This window comes from Photinus pyralis, unplaced genomic scaffold (genome assembly GCF_008802855.1).
Source record: "Photinus pyralis isolate 1611_PpyrPB1 unplaced genomic scaffold, Ppyr1.3 Ppyr1.4_LG3b, whole genome shotgun sequence".
NCBI lineage: Eukaryota > Metazoa > Arthropoda > Insecta > Coleoptera > Lampyridae > Photinus > Photinus pyralis.
In genome coordinates this window covers 10,336,409-10,355,094 of record NW_022170510.1, presented here as the reverse complement: position 1 = coordinate 10,355,094, position 18,686 = coordinate 10,336,409, and the positions used below count along the sequence as shown (strand labels likewise).

General features: G+C 37.6%; 3 protein-coding genes across 5 annotated transcripts; 2 read left to right on the top strand and 1 right to left on the bottom strand.

Annotated features, from left to right (window-relative positions):
* Positions 1-1,118: 1,118 nt before the first annotated feature.
* Positions 1,119-3,308, bottom strand: LOC116167105. The gene has a single exon (XM_031482345.1). It carries the CDS (start codon positions 3,306-3,308, stop codon positions 1,119-1,121), a length of 2,190 nt encoding a protein of 729 aa, XP_031338205.1.
* A 1,897-nt stretch (positions 3,309-5,205) lies between these two features.
* LOC116166958 lies at positions 5,206-6,589 on the top strand. The gene is made up of 4 exons (XM_031482180.1): positions 5,206-5,501; positions 5,557-5,652; positions 5,740-5,880; positions 5,940-6,589. Exons 1-4 carry the CDS (start codon positions 5,266-5,268, stop codon positions 6,238-6,240), a joined length of 774 nt encoding a protein of 257 aa, XP_031338040.1. The 5' UTR covers positions 5,206-5,265; the 3' UTR covers positions 6,241-6,589.
* A 6,604-nt stretch (positions 6,590-13,193) lies between these two features.
* LOC116166726 (V-type proton ATPase 116 kDa subunit a-like) lies at positions 13,194-18,451 on the top strand. 3 transcript variants are annotated; one of them, XM_031481803.1, is made up of 12 exons: positions 13,194-13,423; positions 15,194-15,337; positions 15,386-15,562; positions 15,610-15,954; positions 16,000-16,176; positions 16,224-16,436; positions 16,484-16,634; positions 16,681-17,164; positions 17,216-17,340; positions 17,388-17,831; positions 17,881-18,052; positions 18,100-18,451. In XM_031481803.1, exons 2-12 carry the CDS (start codon positions 15,221-15,223, stop codon positions 18,197-18,199), a joined length of 2,505 nt encoding a protein of 834 aa, XP_031337663.1. In that variant the 5' UTR covers positions 13,194-13,423; positions 15,194-15,220; the 3' UTR covers positions 18,200-18,451. The 3 variants fall into 3 exon arrangements, with proteins under 3 accessions (XP_031337663.1, XP_031337662.1, XP_031337665.1); XM_031481802.1 differs by lacking the exon at positions 13,194-13,423 and adding an exon at positions 13,642-13,789; XM_031481805.1 differs by lacking the exon at positions 13,194-13,423 and adding an exon at positions 13,963-14,110.
* The last annotated feature ends 235 nt before the right edge of the window (positions 18,452-18,686 follow it).

Here is an 18,686-nt window from a genome sequence, read left to right as displayed (position 1 = left end):
TTCAAAATTGTAAAAGTTCGAATAACCAATCCGGTGACGTATTTATTGGAAGACATGAAAGGAAAATCGATACTAGGAGGATTTTATGAACAAGAACTGCAAAAAGCCAAGTATTCGGATGTATATTTGGTGGAAAAAGTGTTAAAACGTAAGAAAGACAAGGTGTACGTAAAGTGGTGGGGATTAGACGAGAGGTCGTGGATTGATAAAGATAACGTAGTTTTATAAGTTTATTTAATGTATGATGTACTATTACAAATAAAACTAAAATAAACTGTTATATTCTGTTTTATTTTTTACCATACAAAGTTTTTAACAACCACATTTCCCTTTGGTTCATCTTTCATGATTTTTTTAAGGAGCGTAAATGTTCTTTTGTAGTCGCTTAATTGGGTAGAGGGCCAAAATGCGCTATCTGGCCCGCATGTCCATCCCAGCGATGCGTTTGGAACTTCGCTGCCTCTGCGAATGTTCTCCAGTATCCAGTTATAGACTTTTTTATGGCGAGCGTCCTCGTATGGCCTAAATCTGTACTGCACATTTCGCTTTATACAAATATCATACAACATTTCAAGAGCCTTGACGTTCGCATATTCTATGGCCGTACACATGGCATCGTCCATTATGCACAAAAAATTCTTATAATTTTTCACTATGCTATCTACATTAAATTGAGCGTCCTTAACTAAATCCAGGATATACATTCTGATGTGTAAAGGAACTTCAGGTAACAATGCAAGATTATTACTAACACACATTTCACTTAAAATGCTAAATCTGTTTACAAAGTGCCTAACTGTACAGTCAAGTTCTTCTTTCTTGTCAAATAAAAATGTTAGTTTATTGCAACAAACGTTTGTCGATTTGATGCACCAGTTGAAGCACTCGTCGGGTATTACAATGTTTTGCAATATTTGATTAATGATCACATAATTTTCAATTGACCAAATGTCCATTAAAGCACTCTTTAAATGTTTTGTATATATTATGTGAGACGATTGAAATAATTCTCGCTCCAATTGCACTTTTTTATCCGAACGATTTCCGCAACTGTTGCTCATAATCTGAAAAAATAGGCATTCAATTGAAAGATGTTTCGAGGTCGCGAAATATGCGGATTAGGCCAAATTATAGCCCCAAGGCCGCGTATTGATACAATTTAAACTGATAGAACGTTTATCATCGTGAGGACTAAGAACCACCTTATTCTGCCTTATGGTGAACACAGAATGCTTCTGTGACCTAATTAGATATTGATCCCTTTTTACAATGTCATCGTTAAACAAGCAACGTTTGTAATCTTGTAAAGTTATTTCACGAATACTAGCGGCTGTCGAACCTTTTGATTTTTTTAACACCTTGTCGTCCACTCGGTACGCGTACATTTTTGCCCTTAAACCCACGAACTCTAACATTATTTTTCCATTGTTTTCGTCTTTCATCAATCCGGGGACTTTTTTATTGACAGGAGGTATACCAAAGGGATTATTTGGGTTATAACTGGATGTGTCGAATCGATTAATGTTCTCTTTGATTGATTGATATATGTCCGGCACTGCAAAAGAGTATACAAGACTATCAGTGTCGGTGTACAGGAGTTTTGCGCGATCACCGAATTCCCGTAATACATAATTGTAGTGAAAGTCGTAGAGGAAAGTTTTCGATACGTCTAAAACCGTCAACCCCGCATAAATTGGTTTGTTAAGAAATACCTCCAACCGATTCATTTCTATTATCGCGATATCGTCATCATCGAAAAGAGTGCAGCTATGGAAGTTTGGCTTGGAAATATACGCACGAGCGCCATAGCGACCTTCCCACTTTGTCACCAAGCGAACATCTTTATATTTTCTTACATTTTCCATCAGTTTTCCAAAAACGCTATTTACCATTAGCTTATAAAAATTTATTTCAAAATCGTTTGTAGACTGTTTTCTCATACGTGTATTCAATTCGATATATTTTTTTAACCACGCCGATTGTTTGAAACGCAACACACGGTTAATTTTAACAAGTTTCAGTCCATGTTTAATGTAAAGCTTTAAATTTCGGTAGTGTAATACGTAGTTGCGTTTCGGGAACAAAGTAAGCATTAATTTCTTTATTCTAGAGCCGGGAGGACACATGTGTTCGGGGGCCAAAGGAAGGTCGCTATGGGACTCATGTAATTCCTTCGGATAATCAAAATCACAGTCCACAATGTAACCGATATCTGCATCATCGGGATGATTTAATATGTCTAACGATTCAAAATCGTCTACGAAAGAGAACTCCCCATAAGGCAATGCTTCACACATTGTAGCTCCGTAAAGGGAGTTAATATCAAAATACATTAAATAAATCGATTCAAGGTCAGGACGATAGTCGTCATTCATGTATTTGTTGTTCGCCTTCGCGTATCTAGTGGAACATTGAGTGATTCCACCCCTAATACCCTTCTCTACGAACATAACTTGATCGATGTCTGTTAATAGTTCCAATTTAATCTCTGTAATTTTGAGCATGGCATCGAAAGCGAGGCCCGGCGCAGTGTAATAATGAAGAGGATCGAGTTTGTAGGTTTTCAGACAAGTGGCGCGAAAATTTTCAAATACGTCTGCCAAAAGAAGCACGTCAGTTTTCAAATACAAATCCGAGTATTGACCGAGAGTTTGAATAGAAAATACGTTCCAAAGATTTAAAGCATGCTCATAATCTTCGTCATTCACGCCGTCGTTACGCAACGAACTGAAAAATTCATTTTTCGGCGGTAATCGGGTTTCATTTAACTTTTCCCACGAGTCGACATACTCATAGGGAAAAACACCCTTTCGCATGAGCAATTTGAATTCGGCATCGTTGCGACTTTGCGATTTCGCTATAGTTTTTTTGTCGTCTCCTAAGTACGAAGCGAGTTTTTCTATACTGCTGCTCATAAACCTAAAGGAGTCGATAAATCTAAAGTTAATGCTGGTATTTTCCACATATTTCGTAAACGAAATATACTTCTCTTTGTTTAAAGGTAAAAGTTTTATTTGGCCAGGTATAGCGGTTGCAAGTTCGCGGATAATGAAGTGCGCATCGTATCCACTCAGATTATGAAAGACCACGGGGATTGTGTGACTGTCTTGGTAGTTTATATTGCATTGCTGGTGCGCTGGGCCGCGATATTTTGAGCTGAGATGGCAGTGATCGCGACAACGAATCTCATTTTCCAAAAACGGCTTTTCACATATGTGGCAATGAGTGGCGTTCTCGAAATCATTCTGCTGAGCTGCACTCAATTTTTCCATCGGCAAAGGGTTGTTAATCTTTGTATTTGCCCACATAGCAATGGTACGCAACTGACTAATAAACCATTTTACACAATCCGGGCCCCGATACAAAAAAAACTTAGAGAGTGAATCGTCATAAGCACACTTGAAATAAAACGCAATGCTATGAGGTATATGCTTTTGAAATGGGTTAGTGTTTTTCCCCACACCGCAAGAATTGTCACACTTTACCAAAATGCTTTCTATATCAGCATAAATCACAAACGGTACTTTTTCCTTATTCGAATAGTGAGAAAACTGCACAATTTTTTCAGATTCAACGGGCAATCTTAGTGCACATTTATTTATTTGATGGCAGCGGACGGTATGCTTTTCCAGTATGTGCTTCGAAGAGAAATGATTTAAGCATATGTGACAGAAAAATTTGGAATGCTCCCTATTTGATAGTTGCGACGACAATAGGCGAGAGAGATTTTTTATCCAAGCAAAATGGTACGATCTATTACTATCGGTTCGAGTAATGCCATTTTCGGATGACAAGACTAACAAATTGATCGGGTTGGCTCCATTTGCATGATTTCTACTCAACATGAAAGGCAGTACGTTTCTCTTCTCTATGCAGTATAAGTTAATAGCGAGATTATTCAACTTTTCAAACTTCTTTATATCGGTTACTTTAATTGGGAATTGAATAGATCCACGATTCAGAACCGCATCGAAGTGGGGATAGCTACTAGTTCGGTTGGGATTCGATTGCGCCGGATAAAGAGCCGAGACAATTGACCACAGGAAACAACACTTATCGTTATTTTTAACATTCACTACGGCTCTCTTATAAGCTATAAACCGAGGGAGATTAATATATGTGGAAAAGCGTCCCCCCCTAATGGGAACATATTTATTTATGTTTACCTTTAAATACAAAACCTCCCTTAACGCCCACCCCGAATTACATTCTTCGAAACCCCCAAGCTTTGTCTGCAATGGATGATACACCTCTCTTAGATACCACTCTCCGAGATTAGTGCCAATGTCAAGAACCGAATTTTTTGTGGCAAAAGTTTTTATATTGACGTCAAGATTGTTGGGGTTTACAAAGTCACAAGAAAGAGACACATTAACTTTCAACATACTTTGCCTTAACATGGGCCGAATTTTCCGTACAACATTGCCGAATGCTTTCTCTAAGAAAATTAAAGGGTCTTTGAAACCGGTATTTACAATAATACCAGTAAGTAATCTACCTTGAAAGCAAGAATTTAAGGTTTGCCAAATTAGGACTGGCGAATTACGATCACTAGTAGAAGGAGCAGGCGTATGACTTATTCCACAACCGCTTTTTCTCGAAACATCTTTCAATTGTTCGCGTAATGTAACTAAATAGTATCTCAATATAGCCAAATTACTTTCTAGCGTAATGGGATTTTCACTACGACTATCTAAATGAATGTTGTTATCGATAGCATTTCGTAGCAAAGAAATGTTTTCCCTTATTATCGAAATGTGCTTTACAAATTCAGACTTATGTTTTAATAATGCAACAGCTTTTCGGGTTGTCTTAACTATATCACTGCTAAGTCTTGCCAGGGATGTAGACTCCATTGTAATTAGTAGGTACTTACTGTAACTTTAACTCAAGACTGTTAAAATTTACGCCGGATTGAACTCTCCACAGTCACCTTGCGTGTTGATAGTGTTGAACTCGTACTCTCGAAAATCTCCACGAGTGGAAAGGTGAAGGTGTAAGTAACCAAATTAAGGGCAATTATCGCCTTATATAGACAAAGTGTTCAAGGTCACCTTTTGCGCAAGACTGTAAGCAACTAGTAGGTGTTCAAAAGCTGACAATGCAGTTATTTGATTCCGGAAATCATACGATGTGTTGTTCTCACTTATTAAATATATCCCTCTTTAGTATTTTGCAAACGATAACAGAGAGTTTGTAATAGTAGAAATTTCCTTCCGTTTGTCAGTTCTATCGTCGTCGCGCAACAGAATTAACACAATTACAATGTCGTCACGTAAATCCAAACTATCATTGAAAAAACCGGCACCAACTAACATTCTACAGAACATGTTAGAAAGCAACAAAGTGGGGAACAGTAGTACTTGCACCGATAATAATCTGTTCCCCCACTCGCCGAAAAAAGTGGTACCCGGTAACAATAAACCGTTCCCGGCGGCGCCGTTTATGGATGGTGACCAATGTAGTGTCATCACCATCCATTCGGATAATTCAACAGTCCAGTAAGTATCATTAATTGTGCCCTTGATTTTATGTAGCAATGATAATTTGTTATAGAACTCCTGCCAACCTGTGGGAGAATTTTGATGTGGAATTAGTGATGGCCCAATTAGACGGAGGTGACGCTGCGGACCATTTATACTCCAGCGAACGGTTAGTATAAAAGTTTATGTTTAATAATAATAATAATAATTAATGTTGGAAAGTACATGTTTCAAGAACACACCTATTTCTTTGTAGAGTTGTCCCAACGCCACATTTGTCAGAGCAGCAGAAGTCGCCCACTCCACCACCAGAATTTCGAGCTCCTCTTCCACCTCTAGAGCAGGCCGGAAAGTCCGAAGACGAACCGGTCGATCCCAGGGTGTGTGCGAAGAGACGGTAAGTTGTTAAAAAAAAATGAAATCGAATATAACTAAAAATTTGTTTCATCGTTACAGGCGCAAATGTGGCGAGAAAAATTTAGAAGCCCTGTTGAAAATTCAAGGGCAGGAGGCGGGGTACACACCTGAGATGCCGTCCACTTCGGCGGTTCCAATTCCTGCAGCGCGGGAGATTGCTTCCCAGGCGCACCAACTTCTGCAGAAAATGCTGCAGAAGTATGCCATCCAACTGCAAGAAACGCAGGACAAAACCTCTCAATTGGAACGTCAAGTGGAGGCGTCCCGGATGGAGGAAAGAAAAATTGAAGGGGACATGCGGTACATTTTAAGCTTTGTTAATTTTTGTGGTAGGAAATAGTCTATATATAGTTGTAATAAATTAAATTGTTGTAAGATAGTTTTAATAAATAAAAGGTTGTAAGATAATTGTCGTTTACATTGAACAAAAAAAAATTGTTCACATCACCTGCTAATAAAGAAATGTGACATTGGAAAAAGTATGCAACCAAAAGTGCATAACGTAGTGTGATTAGTTGCATAAGTGTAACTTTGCACAATGCAATGGGTTAAGTAGATATGTAAAGTGAGTTGCATTATAATGGAAAAGCGTGTGTAGTAAGTAAAGGTGGACGTCGATAGAGAATAAGATGTACGTCCGTAAGTAGCGAAAGAGATGCAAAACGAGTTGATATGGTATGGTACGTTACCCAGGGGTGGTGGGGGTAGAGGGGAAGGGTTAACAATAAGTTCAAAAATTTTGCGCTCCTGGAATTTTTAAATTTGTCGTGGGTTCTATGCAGTTTAAAAATTTTTCTCAAAGGCAAATGCATTTTATAAGAAGTGTTTTATCTATTGGAAGTATAATTTTCCAAAAATTTCAATGCATTAACCGCAAAATGAGGTCCTCTACATATTACCGAAAAGTGCCGTGAAAATTTAATTTGTACTTACACATTTGCACTTAAGAAAAGCTACATTTACGTATTTTGGAATTTTTAAACTGATAAATACACCCAAAACAATTTTTTCACGAATAACGGTAGTAAAATTCAAAGCGCGTTTCCGCAGCTGACCAAAGAATGAACTTCGTTCCCGCGCGCCGGATATGCAGTTGCGGGTTGAATATCTTTTTATCGCGCGTTTAAATTCTGTGCGATGCACTTTTTCTATGCATAATCTTTTCTAGGTACGATGTTATAGAAATTAGGTCAAACAAATACGTGTGCATGAGACAATTTCACGCTTAATATTTTTTTAGAGAAAACTCAACATGAAAAATTGCACATATTTGATTCGGGTTCATTTACAATAACGTCGCCGCATTTTTTCGTTATGTATTTAATAATAACGATTATCATAGATGTGTTAATGCCAAAAACATTGCATTCGTAGGTAATTCGACGTTTTAAGAATAGCTAATTAGTTGTAGATGCAAATTAATGCGCACCATTGGAAGTGCAGTAGATGCGCGCGTTTTATTCATTTTGCTTTACGAGAAGTTCCTAGAGCTAAAATTAATAATTATTATTTGCGCTTTATGTCTATTTAAATGTACGCCTCACCTACATGATTAATTAGGATGTCATTTATATTATAAAGGTTTTTGGTATAAAATTTTATAATCGATCAATCGAACACATAATCAATTAGAAATTATGATTTGCATTCGAATGCATAAGAAACTGGCCTTTGTATTTAATATTTTTATTATTTGCTAGGGTAAATGGACCAGTTCACTTGTCAAGTAAAATAAGAAATACAATGTATACAAATCTTTATTTTCCTCTATCAATAAGTACGTCAAGTAGGTACATTTAGGTTCATTTAAGCGACGCGTCGTAATTCATAATTCTTGCTTATTAGCTTGAACACACTTAATTTTTTCGGCATTCTCCTGTATTGCGCGTTGGACTTCTTGGCTTTAGTTGTATTTTATTCAATTTTCGCTGTACATCTAGCACTTCTAAATCCCACTTCAACTTTTTAATTTTTCTTAGTAAATCGTCTATTCCTTGTCTCTGTCTGCTCACTTTCGCAGTTATCCTATTTACTTTTGACATCCTTACTGGTACCTATTCTTTATGAATATGACTTCTACGGTGCTCTGCTAAACCCTTTATACGCACCATTACCCAAGAAATAAACCACGATCGAGTTACAACCTTCAATGAGCATAGTTCAGAACCACTTTAGTTTTCACAATCGACCTGTTACCTACGAGGCAACGACTCAAGGTCCTGCTTGACCCAAGTTCAGAACCATTTGACCTTGACGTTAGCTCATAACCACTTTAGTTCAGGCAAGAACCGCCGTCTACGTTTGACCTTTCAGTGACATTGATTTTAGCAGTTTCAAACCCACGTCCACGTTTCACCTTCAGTGACATTGATTTTAGCAGAGTTTCAAACCCACGTCCACGTTTCATCTTCAGTGACATTGATTTAGCAGAGTTTCAAACCCACGTCTACGTTTGACTTGCCAGTGACATTTATTTAGCAGAGTTTCAAACCCACGTCTACGTTTGACCTTCCAGTGACATTGATTTTGAACCGGCTATACTATACTACTAGTTTGCGTATATCGTTACAAATCAGTAGAGAAGATAATTTCGCAGAAGGTAATTACTGCGTCAAATTTCCAAAAGGTTAACACACAACTACGCCCTTTATGTGTCAATTACATCCGATTTCACTATACCTAATATTTTCGATACACGGTTTTATGGACGATAGCTTTATATCCGGTCATAACATGACTCAATCTATATACTTATGTTATTACCTGTAACAATAGGTATCAAATGTCAATATTACGACGCTGTCGTAAATACTAATGTCGCATTTATCAATCAACTTTAACAATATGAATGCAAGGGCACTTTTCGCACGTTTTATCTTACAACGTGAGTGCCATTATACGTTCTCATGACTGTTATGTGCGAAACACAAATTATGCAAAGGGGCAGAATTAATTTTCGTGCAAAGGTTGCAATTCATTTTTATGTTTTACTCTAGTTATACCTTAATTAATTCTTTAATAATTATAATATTAAATATTGTGGGTGGAGGGCTGTCATTCTAGTTTTTTGGATGTCCAGTAGTTGGTACATATTCTGAAAATGACTCAAAGTTCCGCCATTGGGACTCCAAATCTGCTAAATATCTCCTTCACCAACACACGGGCCTGCAGTATCGATGGCGATTCTTTCAAACGGACTGCGGACTGCCTACATTGTTCTCTCGCGTTGGGCCTTTCCTTTTCGTCACAGGCTCATTTCTACTTCCAAAGTAAAAGTGACACTTTCGTCCCTTAAATTAATGACAAAACACGCCGTGGATTTAGTTCTGGAGTACAAAAAATATATTTACAAATGCATTTTACCCTTCACGGTATTCTCGTCGAAAGGAATTGATTTATACAAACTATAGCTTTCCTTCGCGACTCCCTTTCGAGATAGGTAAGGAGGGAGGGGGTTGTTAGAAATTGGTATTCTAATTAAACCCCCCAAAATAAGTGGTTGGAAGAACTAGTTTTATCCTTTATGATGATACTCTAATGAAAGGTCTCAACAAAATAAATTCATTTCTACCAACCACAGTCCTCCTCCTCGGCCCCTTATCGTAATCAGTTGTAATTCTTCATATCTCCAGAGCGGAGTGTCGAAGGAGAAAGCGATTGGAACTTCAGGACGAAATATATCCATTGATAGATACATAGAATCGAAAAAAATAGGGTTGAAGTGGTTTGGACACCCATTCCGTATGGAAAATATAAGATTTTTTATTAGTTACTATTTTTTTTAGTTCAAATATAACATGACGTTTAATAACACCACTTGCAGTACTCAATTTTCAATGAAATTATATGGTTCAAAGATTCTAGAAATGCTTCCGCATTGACCCTTCCAATTTTTTGTAAATATTCACAAAAAAGCTCAACTTTTCACTACCTAAGATCCAATAAGCCAGGAGAGACCAGCTGTCCGCGTATCAATTTTTTATGATGACGCACTAAAAGTCAGCGGGCGCAATTTAAACAGCGCAACCTCAGGAGTCTAGAAATAATCAAGACAAGACTAAACGTAGCTTCATTTATTTACATCGTCCGGAGTAACCCTATATGCGGTCGATAGACCGGATTGGGTCGGCATTATATGACTTTAATATGCCAGAAATGATTCCGTACTGACAATTCTTTTCGAAAATTTTCACAGAAAAACTTGACCGAAAGCAGAGATGAAAGCTTAGGTACGTGCATGACAAATTTCATACTTTCTTCCGGATAGGGCTGTATATTTAATATGAAAATGCAAATTTATGTGAAAAACATTTACACATTTTACATGTACGAAGTAACAAGGTGAAGGGTAGTACTGTGTAATTGTTAAAGAAATGTCAAGGGCGTCTTTTTATCAATATTTTATAATATCCAGTATAATTACGAAATTCTGTTTTGCCAGTGCCAATTTTCTCACAAAATGTAAGGAAATACTGAAAACTTAATGGTCTTAAATGAAAGCGCGTCACGCACGCATTAAAAATGATGCAAATTGCTTGGTTCAACGGCCGGAATTTTCAATACAATCTCCTGCCCTTCATTTCATTTCTGTATTCAAATCAATGATGACCTACATTAAAAAAATTCGTACATCACGGAATTGTGGATAAACCCTCACTTTTCCCTTTAGGGAATAGGTGGTTATTTAACGACGTAGCGAAAATGAGAAAACTTTCATCAATTAATTCTGATATTTAATTTATGGAGAACAGCAGTTCATTTTGGGTCATGGCAATGTATCGAACGTGAATGTTAGCGTTACGAATTAATGCATGATAAAAAAATCAAATAACTCAAATAAGTAAAACAGAAATAGGTGTAGGTATAATATCCCATTTCAATCGTTTCAATTAATAAGGCACAGAAGTTGTTTAGTATACTTCTTTATTGACAAATTAAAACTTGACCTCCTTTCTCATATGACTTCACTTAAATTGTCATAAACAATCAAGTAAATTAACGAAACGAAGGGAACAGCGAGCGACACTTGTCATCTTGATTTTAACTTTTGTTGATTGTCTTCAATTTGTCTGGTACCGGACGGGGCGGAAATTCTGAAAGTTTTAATTATTACTCGTTTCATGAAAATGTCTTTTTCAGTTTGGAGGTCGATGATCGGTTTGGATTCCCATTGTTCATGGTCAGAATACTTTCAGCCGCAAAAAATCGCTTGAGGACGATAGAGTTGCCTTGGTTTTGTATTATGTGTTTCGCCTAATAATTTCGGATGTGTAAAATACTTCTTATAGCCCAGTCAATCTAGGTTAAATAAAAATTAAAAAAATTTTTTGGATGTTTTTGCAAAGTAAACATCGTGGGACCAGAATTTAAAATAAAAAAATGACCGTAGAGGATGAAAAAATACAAGGAGAAAAACAACACGTGAATATCGCCACCAATGGATAGCTATTTGTTGATCATACAAAAAATCAAAAAATAGTTTATACCATATAATACTGTTTACAAATGGCTTTATTGCAATTTATCTCAAAAAGTAGAGAAATACGTTCCATTCAATATTCAATATTATAGTATGTGTTTATATACAGGGTCTTGCAACAGTGCGTTGGTGTTTCCCAGTTCATACCTAGTAAAAAATATTTAAAAAATCTTTTGTGCCAGTGTTAACTACACACGGTTGTGGATCTACAGAAATTATTGCTGAATGTACAGTGTCTCATTTTTACGGTGTCAACAAATAACTAATTTTTTTAAATACTATATTTTTCCATTTCCTCTACACGAAAACCTATTCACTTTTTGGTTTTTTGTCAACGTTGCCATCTGATTAATTTTTTTCCGAACAAGCATCTCACTTTGATGAATCGTAGTCACCTTGATTATGAAGTTGATCAATAACGTTAAACACTTTGATCAAGAGAAAGTTGCATTAAGTCATTATCGATGAATTTCAGTATTACATGTATTTTATGACGGTAAGCCGCTAACTTTATATTATCCACCACTTCACAAATGTAATTTCAGCAAGGTCTGACGATGGCCTAGTGCCGAAATCGATAACCTAAAGAAAAACGTAAAAACAATTATAAGTATACAGCAACATTCAACGTTTTATTTATTGCATTTAGTCATATACAGGGTGTGCACAAGGAAATGGCAAAATTTCCACACTTCAAACTTCAAAGTGCCATAACTGTTCTTTTTCAAATGGAACTACCACTATTTTATTTCGCTATTCGATTGTCTGTTGTGTTCTTTTCAATTCTTATAAGAGGTGTCCTGTGCTTAATCCCCGTAGTTTTTAGGTTATTCAATATTTTTTACGAAAGTACCTACCCGTTAATGAATTACATGTGTATACACCGGAGTAGGTTGTGATAATAAAAAACAAAAGAATGCCAGAAAGTAAACAATTAGTGTCACAAATTAATTATTTGCTGCAAGTGTATACCTTCTATTTCGTAATAAAATTAAAAAGGTGAATTTCTAAAGCTGTTTTTTAGGACAACTTCATAAAAGAGCCCCATGCGGGTCGCGAGTCGAGGGTTACCGACCCTTGGCATGCGATATTCAGCAAGGAAATTTTTTGACACTCGGCTCACATTCAGAAATTCGGCTTATAATGCATAGCACTGATGCTTAAAGCTTAAACTCACAGAAATTGGTTGGTAAAGGTTTGACATCACTGTCTCTTTTCGTCCTCGAGTTAGACGAGGAACAGATGGACAGACGGACGGACACATACTGACATAACCACCACATAAGAGTTTCTTTCGAAAAATTCCCTTCCATTGACCTGCTCTTACTCGGCGTATACTGTATACATGACTACTGTTACGATATTTTGACAGCAAGACCAGTTCACAATTTTATTCTTAAATTTCATGAAATTCCAGGAATTCCAAATTCGGATACCAATATTCGTCGGGGTGAAAACCCCTTTTGTGGGGTGCAGCAGTGATATGCTCAAAAGACTTAGCTACAGTAATTAGTTCCATTCCTCTACGCCTTTTGTTTGCTGACAAAGAAGTAATGAAGGGATGCAAACTTTGGGACTATTAGGAACGTAGGTAGTTCCTATGGCAACGCGAAAATCATGCAACTTATTATAAAATAAAATTAACACTATACCTATTCATTACACAATTTGTTTACTTGCAATTTTAAATTAATTGTACAGCAGTAGGTACCTAGCAATACGTGTGATGTTGGGCGTTGGTTTATAGTTCGCTATTGCCGAGACTTTCGCTGATGACTCCTTCGCTCTAGCACTTCGGGAAACTTGCATTTCCACCAAATCTATTTAAAATGCTAAATAAATGTAATGGAAAAAACAGAAGCTCTCTTGTAACTAAGTTTTTGATTGGGGGAACTTTTTCATTATAAATTCGGGTCCAGGGTTCAAAATTTTATTTTTTCATGTGATGGGAAGTGGGATTAATTCATCTCAGTGATGTAACGAACGGCCTGTTGGACAGTTAGGTTTTCGAAATCATCCGGCGCATCTCTTACACCAAAAAAAAGTAAGACATTTCGAACTCTTTATTTGCGAAACGCGATCAGGCGAGGCGTAACTAAAAAATAATTAAGATTACGGCGATTAATTTTATTACCTTCGCGTAATTATTATTTTATGTGCAAATCTTTTTGAAGAAAAACAACCCGGAGAAAAATTAATAAACGCGCGCAAACTTTTTATACGGGAAAATGTAATTGGAAAATTTAAATTCAAAGGCCACGTTACGTAGTTTCGAGGTTTATTTAACATACAAATGTACGATACGTTATTTGCTCACATTATCGTGTTAAGGTTGTTTCGTTCATTTTTATGTAGGTATTAACTTGCTTCCAGTTTGAGTGGTGTTTCAAAAATGAATCTTAAACATAAGGTAAATCTTTTCAAATTTATTATTTTAAGCATTTTTTTCTGATTACGTTACATTCTTGTGATGCGATAATGAGCGCTAAACGGTTTTGTACATATTTGAGTATGAGATATCTTGCTAAAAAAAAGAGCGTCTGTAAATGCTGTATTTACATATTAATATCAGCATTATCTCAGGAAGGCTTTCCTGAAGGTGTCAGTTTGCCGGCACAATTGAAACGTATGCATTTCTACCTTATTTTGCATTTCAAAAGCTCATCTTGGGATTGTAATCTGTGTGTCATAATTGAATTAAACAGTGTCTTGTGGTTTTCTAAACCTACAGGTTCGTATTTCCATATTTATAGTAATTACTTATCCCTAAATCAATAATTGTGCGTTCATAATATTTAAAATTCTGTTATATGAACATTTTTAGCAAACTTTTCGTAAGATGGCGGGATGTACTCACGTGCTTTTTCAATTAGGTGTGGTTGCGCTATTTAATTGCAATATAAAACGAAATCGTTACATCTAACAGCTAATCGCTTTTTTTTGTAAATGTATTAGAGCATCCCCGATACAAAAATCAACCCCATAATAGGTCTAAAACTAATTTGGCGGAATTAAGTTGGTTCAAATTATGGAAATTATATAATGGCCCTCATAGATGGCGCCTCGCACTCACGTGCTTCGCTTTAATTAATAAAATTTTAACCGTTCCTTACTCAAATGTAACAGACCTCATATGATTAATTTTTTTATTTGTCAGAGGTGTCTATTGACATAAGCTCTATTCTTATACAAAAATTAGCCGAAAATGATCTCAGGAGAGGTTTTTGTCACTGTTTTCTGCCTGCATCAATCAATAATTCTTGGGTTGAGTTGAGATGAAGGGGTACTTTTTGTGACTTGTTTCCAAAATGGCCCATCTCTACAGACAAATTGACCATACATTTTTTACCAACTCCTTTCCCCTTCATCGCTTTCCAATTTTGGGACAACCTGGACAACTTCTCTCATGGATTCATAAAATTTGTTGTGACAGCTTGGTTTATTGTAAAGTTACAACATTCCATGATAGCCGCAGTTTTTACAATCTGCGGCATCGAAAGTCGATGACCTTTGCCTTAAAAATCACACTAGACTAGAAGAGTAACAATTACAAATTACAAACAATGTTGCACCTTATCAGGAGTCACAACAAAGTCAATAAATATCGAAAAAAGGGGAAAATAATTACTTCAAACACCGTTACAACATGCATTAAATTGCTTAATCTTTATGACCAAGAAACTCTTATCAAGTGATAATTAGCAAACGCGTTTTCAAGGTTTATAATTTTTTTGGACGCAGGCGTGATGATATTCACGATTTGTTAAAAAACAATCACGGTGACTTGCTTGAACTAAAATATTTTAAATTTTAGGATATACAAGCAGCAAAGCCGCCAGAGATGGGAAGTTTTTTTCGCAGCGAGGAGATGGCTTTAGCCCAACTCTTCATTCAGCCTGAAGCAGCGTATTACTCAATATCGGAACTTGGGGAGACTGGGATAGTCCAATTTCGAGACGTGCGTATATTAGGTGTGCTTCATTATATAAAGTCGTAACGCTTGCAGTTGAATGAAACTGTAAATGCATTCCAAAGGAAATTCGTTAACGAAGTACGACGTTGCGATGAAATGGAACGCCGGTTGCGTTACATTGAAGGCGAAGTCAAAAAGGATGGTGTTACAATTCCCGACTGCTCGGAGTTACCAAAGGCTCCGAATCCACGAGAGATAATCGATTTGGAGGTAACTGATTCGTGCTTATTCCTTGGTAGACTCCATGATCTTTTCAGGCGCACTTAGAGAAGACCGAAGGGGATATCAAGGAACTCAGCGAGAGTGCCGTAAATTTGAAATCAAACTATTTGGAATTAACCGAATTGCGACATGTATTGGATAAAACCAGGGCATTCTTTAGCGAGCAGGATGAGGTTAATGGATCGACAATGGAGAATAAAGCTTTAATACCAGATGACATTCAAAACACAAGCACCGTCGGAGGACGACTCGGTTTTGTCGCAGGTGTCATTAACAGAGAACGGGTACCCGCCTTCGAACGCATGCTTTGGCGCATATCTCGAGGCAACGTTTTTCTTAGGCAAGCCGAAATTGAGAAACCCCTCGAGGACCCTGCTACTGTAAGTGCATCTTAGCACGCGCGCCAATTGCCAACGTTCTTTTAGGGTAACCAAATACACAAGACCGTATTTGCCGCGTTTTTCCAAGGCGAGCAGCTAAAGTCGCGCATCAAGAAAGTGTGCGCCGGTTTCCACGCGTCTTTGTACGCATGCCCGAACACCAAGGCGGAGAGGGTCGAAATGGAAACTGGACTACGCACCCGGCTGGAAGACCTGAATTTGGTAATTTCCCTCTACACACTTTGCAATGGCACTAGCAATCTGTACAGGTTCTTAACCAAACACAAGATCATCGCCAGAGGGTGTTGACGAGCGTTGCTAAGGAACTCCAAAATTGGAGCGTGATGGTTAGAAAAATGAAAGCGATCTATCACACCTTAAATCTGTTCAACATGGACGTAACCAAGAAATGTCTAATTGGCGAATGTTGGCTACCCATAAAGGATCGCGACATCGTACAGCAGGCTCTGTCCGATGGCTCAGTGAGTACCCCTCGGAGGTAAATGACGGTTACATTTCCATATTCTAGAGTGCGAGCGGCAGCTCAATCCCCTCATTCCTCAACATAATCAATACCGTCGAAGATCCACCGACGTTCAACAGAACCAACAAATTTACCAAGGGTTTCCAAAACCTAATCGATTCATACGGCGTAGCTTCATACCGGGAGGTGAACCCAGGTAAGCGTTTCCCTGCCACCAACGCCCGTTTCCAGTGTGTTTTCAGCTCTATACACTCTCATCTCCTTTCCATTCCTTTTTGCTGTAATGTTTGGTGACGCTGGACACGGTGTAATTATGTTGTCATTTGGCGCGTACATGGTTTTATGCGAAAAGAAACTTCAAGCCAAGAAAATCGATAGCGAGATATGGAATATTTTCTTCTCCGGCCGTTATATCATTTTACTTATGGGCTTCTTTTCTATATACACGGGGATGATTTACAATGATGTATTTTCGAAATCGTTCAATATCTTTCAAAGCAGTTGGCATATTTCGTTTAATGAATCAACTGTGCTACACAGCGAGGATTTGGAGTTAATTCCAGAAACTTCGTATAGAGGTAGTCCGTACGCGATGGGCGTAGATCCGGTTTGGCAGATATCTACCAACAAGATTATATTTTTAAATTCGTACAAAATGAAGCTATCCATCATTTTTGGAGTCATTCACATGATCTTTGGGGTTTGTCTCAGCGTGGTTAATCACGTGTAAGTACAGATCGAATTAGAGATTATAATCACGAATACGTTTTCTTGTAGGCATTTCGGCAGGTATTCCAACATCTTTTTCGAATTTTTACCGCAGCTAATTTTTTTGGTGTTTTTGTTCTTATGGATGGTGATTATGATGTTTATTAAGTGGATAATGTATGGCCAAGGAGGCGGTAAGGCCAAACGAACCCAACCTCGGGCACTAAGTATAAACTTTCAGATGTCAAGAAAGGGTCTTATTGCGCTCCGTCAGTTCTGATAATGTTCATTAATATGATGTTATTTAAACACGCGCCACCCCCGGAGCTTTGTGACGAGTATATGTTTGACCAGCAGAGCGATCTTCAAACGGGATTGGTTTTAGTATCGCTATTATGTATACCTGTCATGCTCCTCGGCAAGCCCATCTACCTACTTTGTACAAAGAAGTCGCACAAGCCTCACGTGAATGGGCGAAACGGAGACGTCAATCAGGGTATGGAATTACAACCTGAAGTCGTGGAGGAACAAAAATCAGTACCTCACGCTGCGCATAACGAGCATGACGATGGAATGGGTGAAATTATGATTCACCAAGCAATTCATACCATAGAATATGTGCTCAGTACGGTTTCACATACCGCATCCTATCTCCGTTTGTGGGCGCTGTCACTTGCTCACGCACGTAAGTATAAAATCCAGTATGATAATAATAATCACGAAAACTAATCTAGAGCTGTCCGAAGTACTATGGAACATGGTCTTACAAATGGGTCTAAAAAGTGAAGGATATGTGGGAGTTGTGATGATCTACTTTCTGTTCATCTTTTGGGCATCTTGTACCATTGCAATTTTGGTAATGATGGAAGGATTGTCCGCCTTCCTGCATACGTTGCGTTTGCATTGGTACGATGTTTACTAGTAATTCCTCTCGTTATGTTGGAGAATTTCAGGGTCGAATTTATGAGCAAGTTTTATGCTGGACTGGGCTATCCGTTCCAACCGTTCAGTTTTAAGGCAATATTGGAGACGGAAGAGGCGTCGGAGAGTTAGGAACAGCCTGTTCCTATGTAGTCGAACTTTTAGATGTAGTCTACTTTAGAGTCACGCTTTGTATTTTTTTGGACACCATGTGCCTTGATATACAAACATTATGTGATTAAAATTTCCTGTGATTGAATGTGGGCCCAAATTATGTATTTTACAAAAAGAAACATTATTTTGTATACATATTTTAAACTTTCAGTTTCAAACTGTATTACATTCTGACTACGAAATTTACTTCAATAAATGTTATCACTGTAATTAATTATCCGGCGTATAGATCATACTATATGGATTAGCCATAAACGAGTCATAGTGTCTGAAGGTGAAGAATATGATATCTAAATCTGCCGGCCTCGCCTCTCTGTACGTCTTGTCTGCAAAGTTAAGGAAGAAGGGGGGGTGTAGGTAGTTCGAATTATTTCTAGAGTGAAGGGGCTGATTCTCCCACGTATAATTGCGCGAAGTTTACGGGGTACTTCGGGATTAATATTCC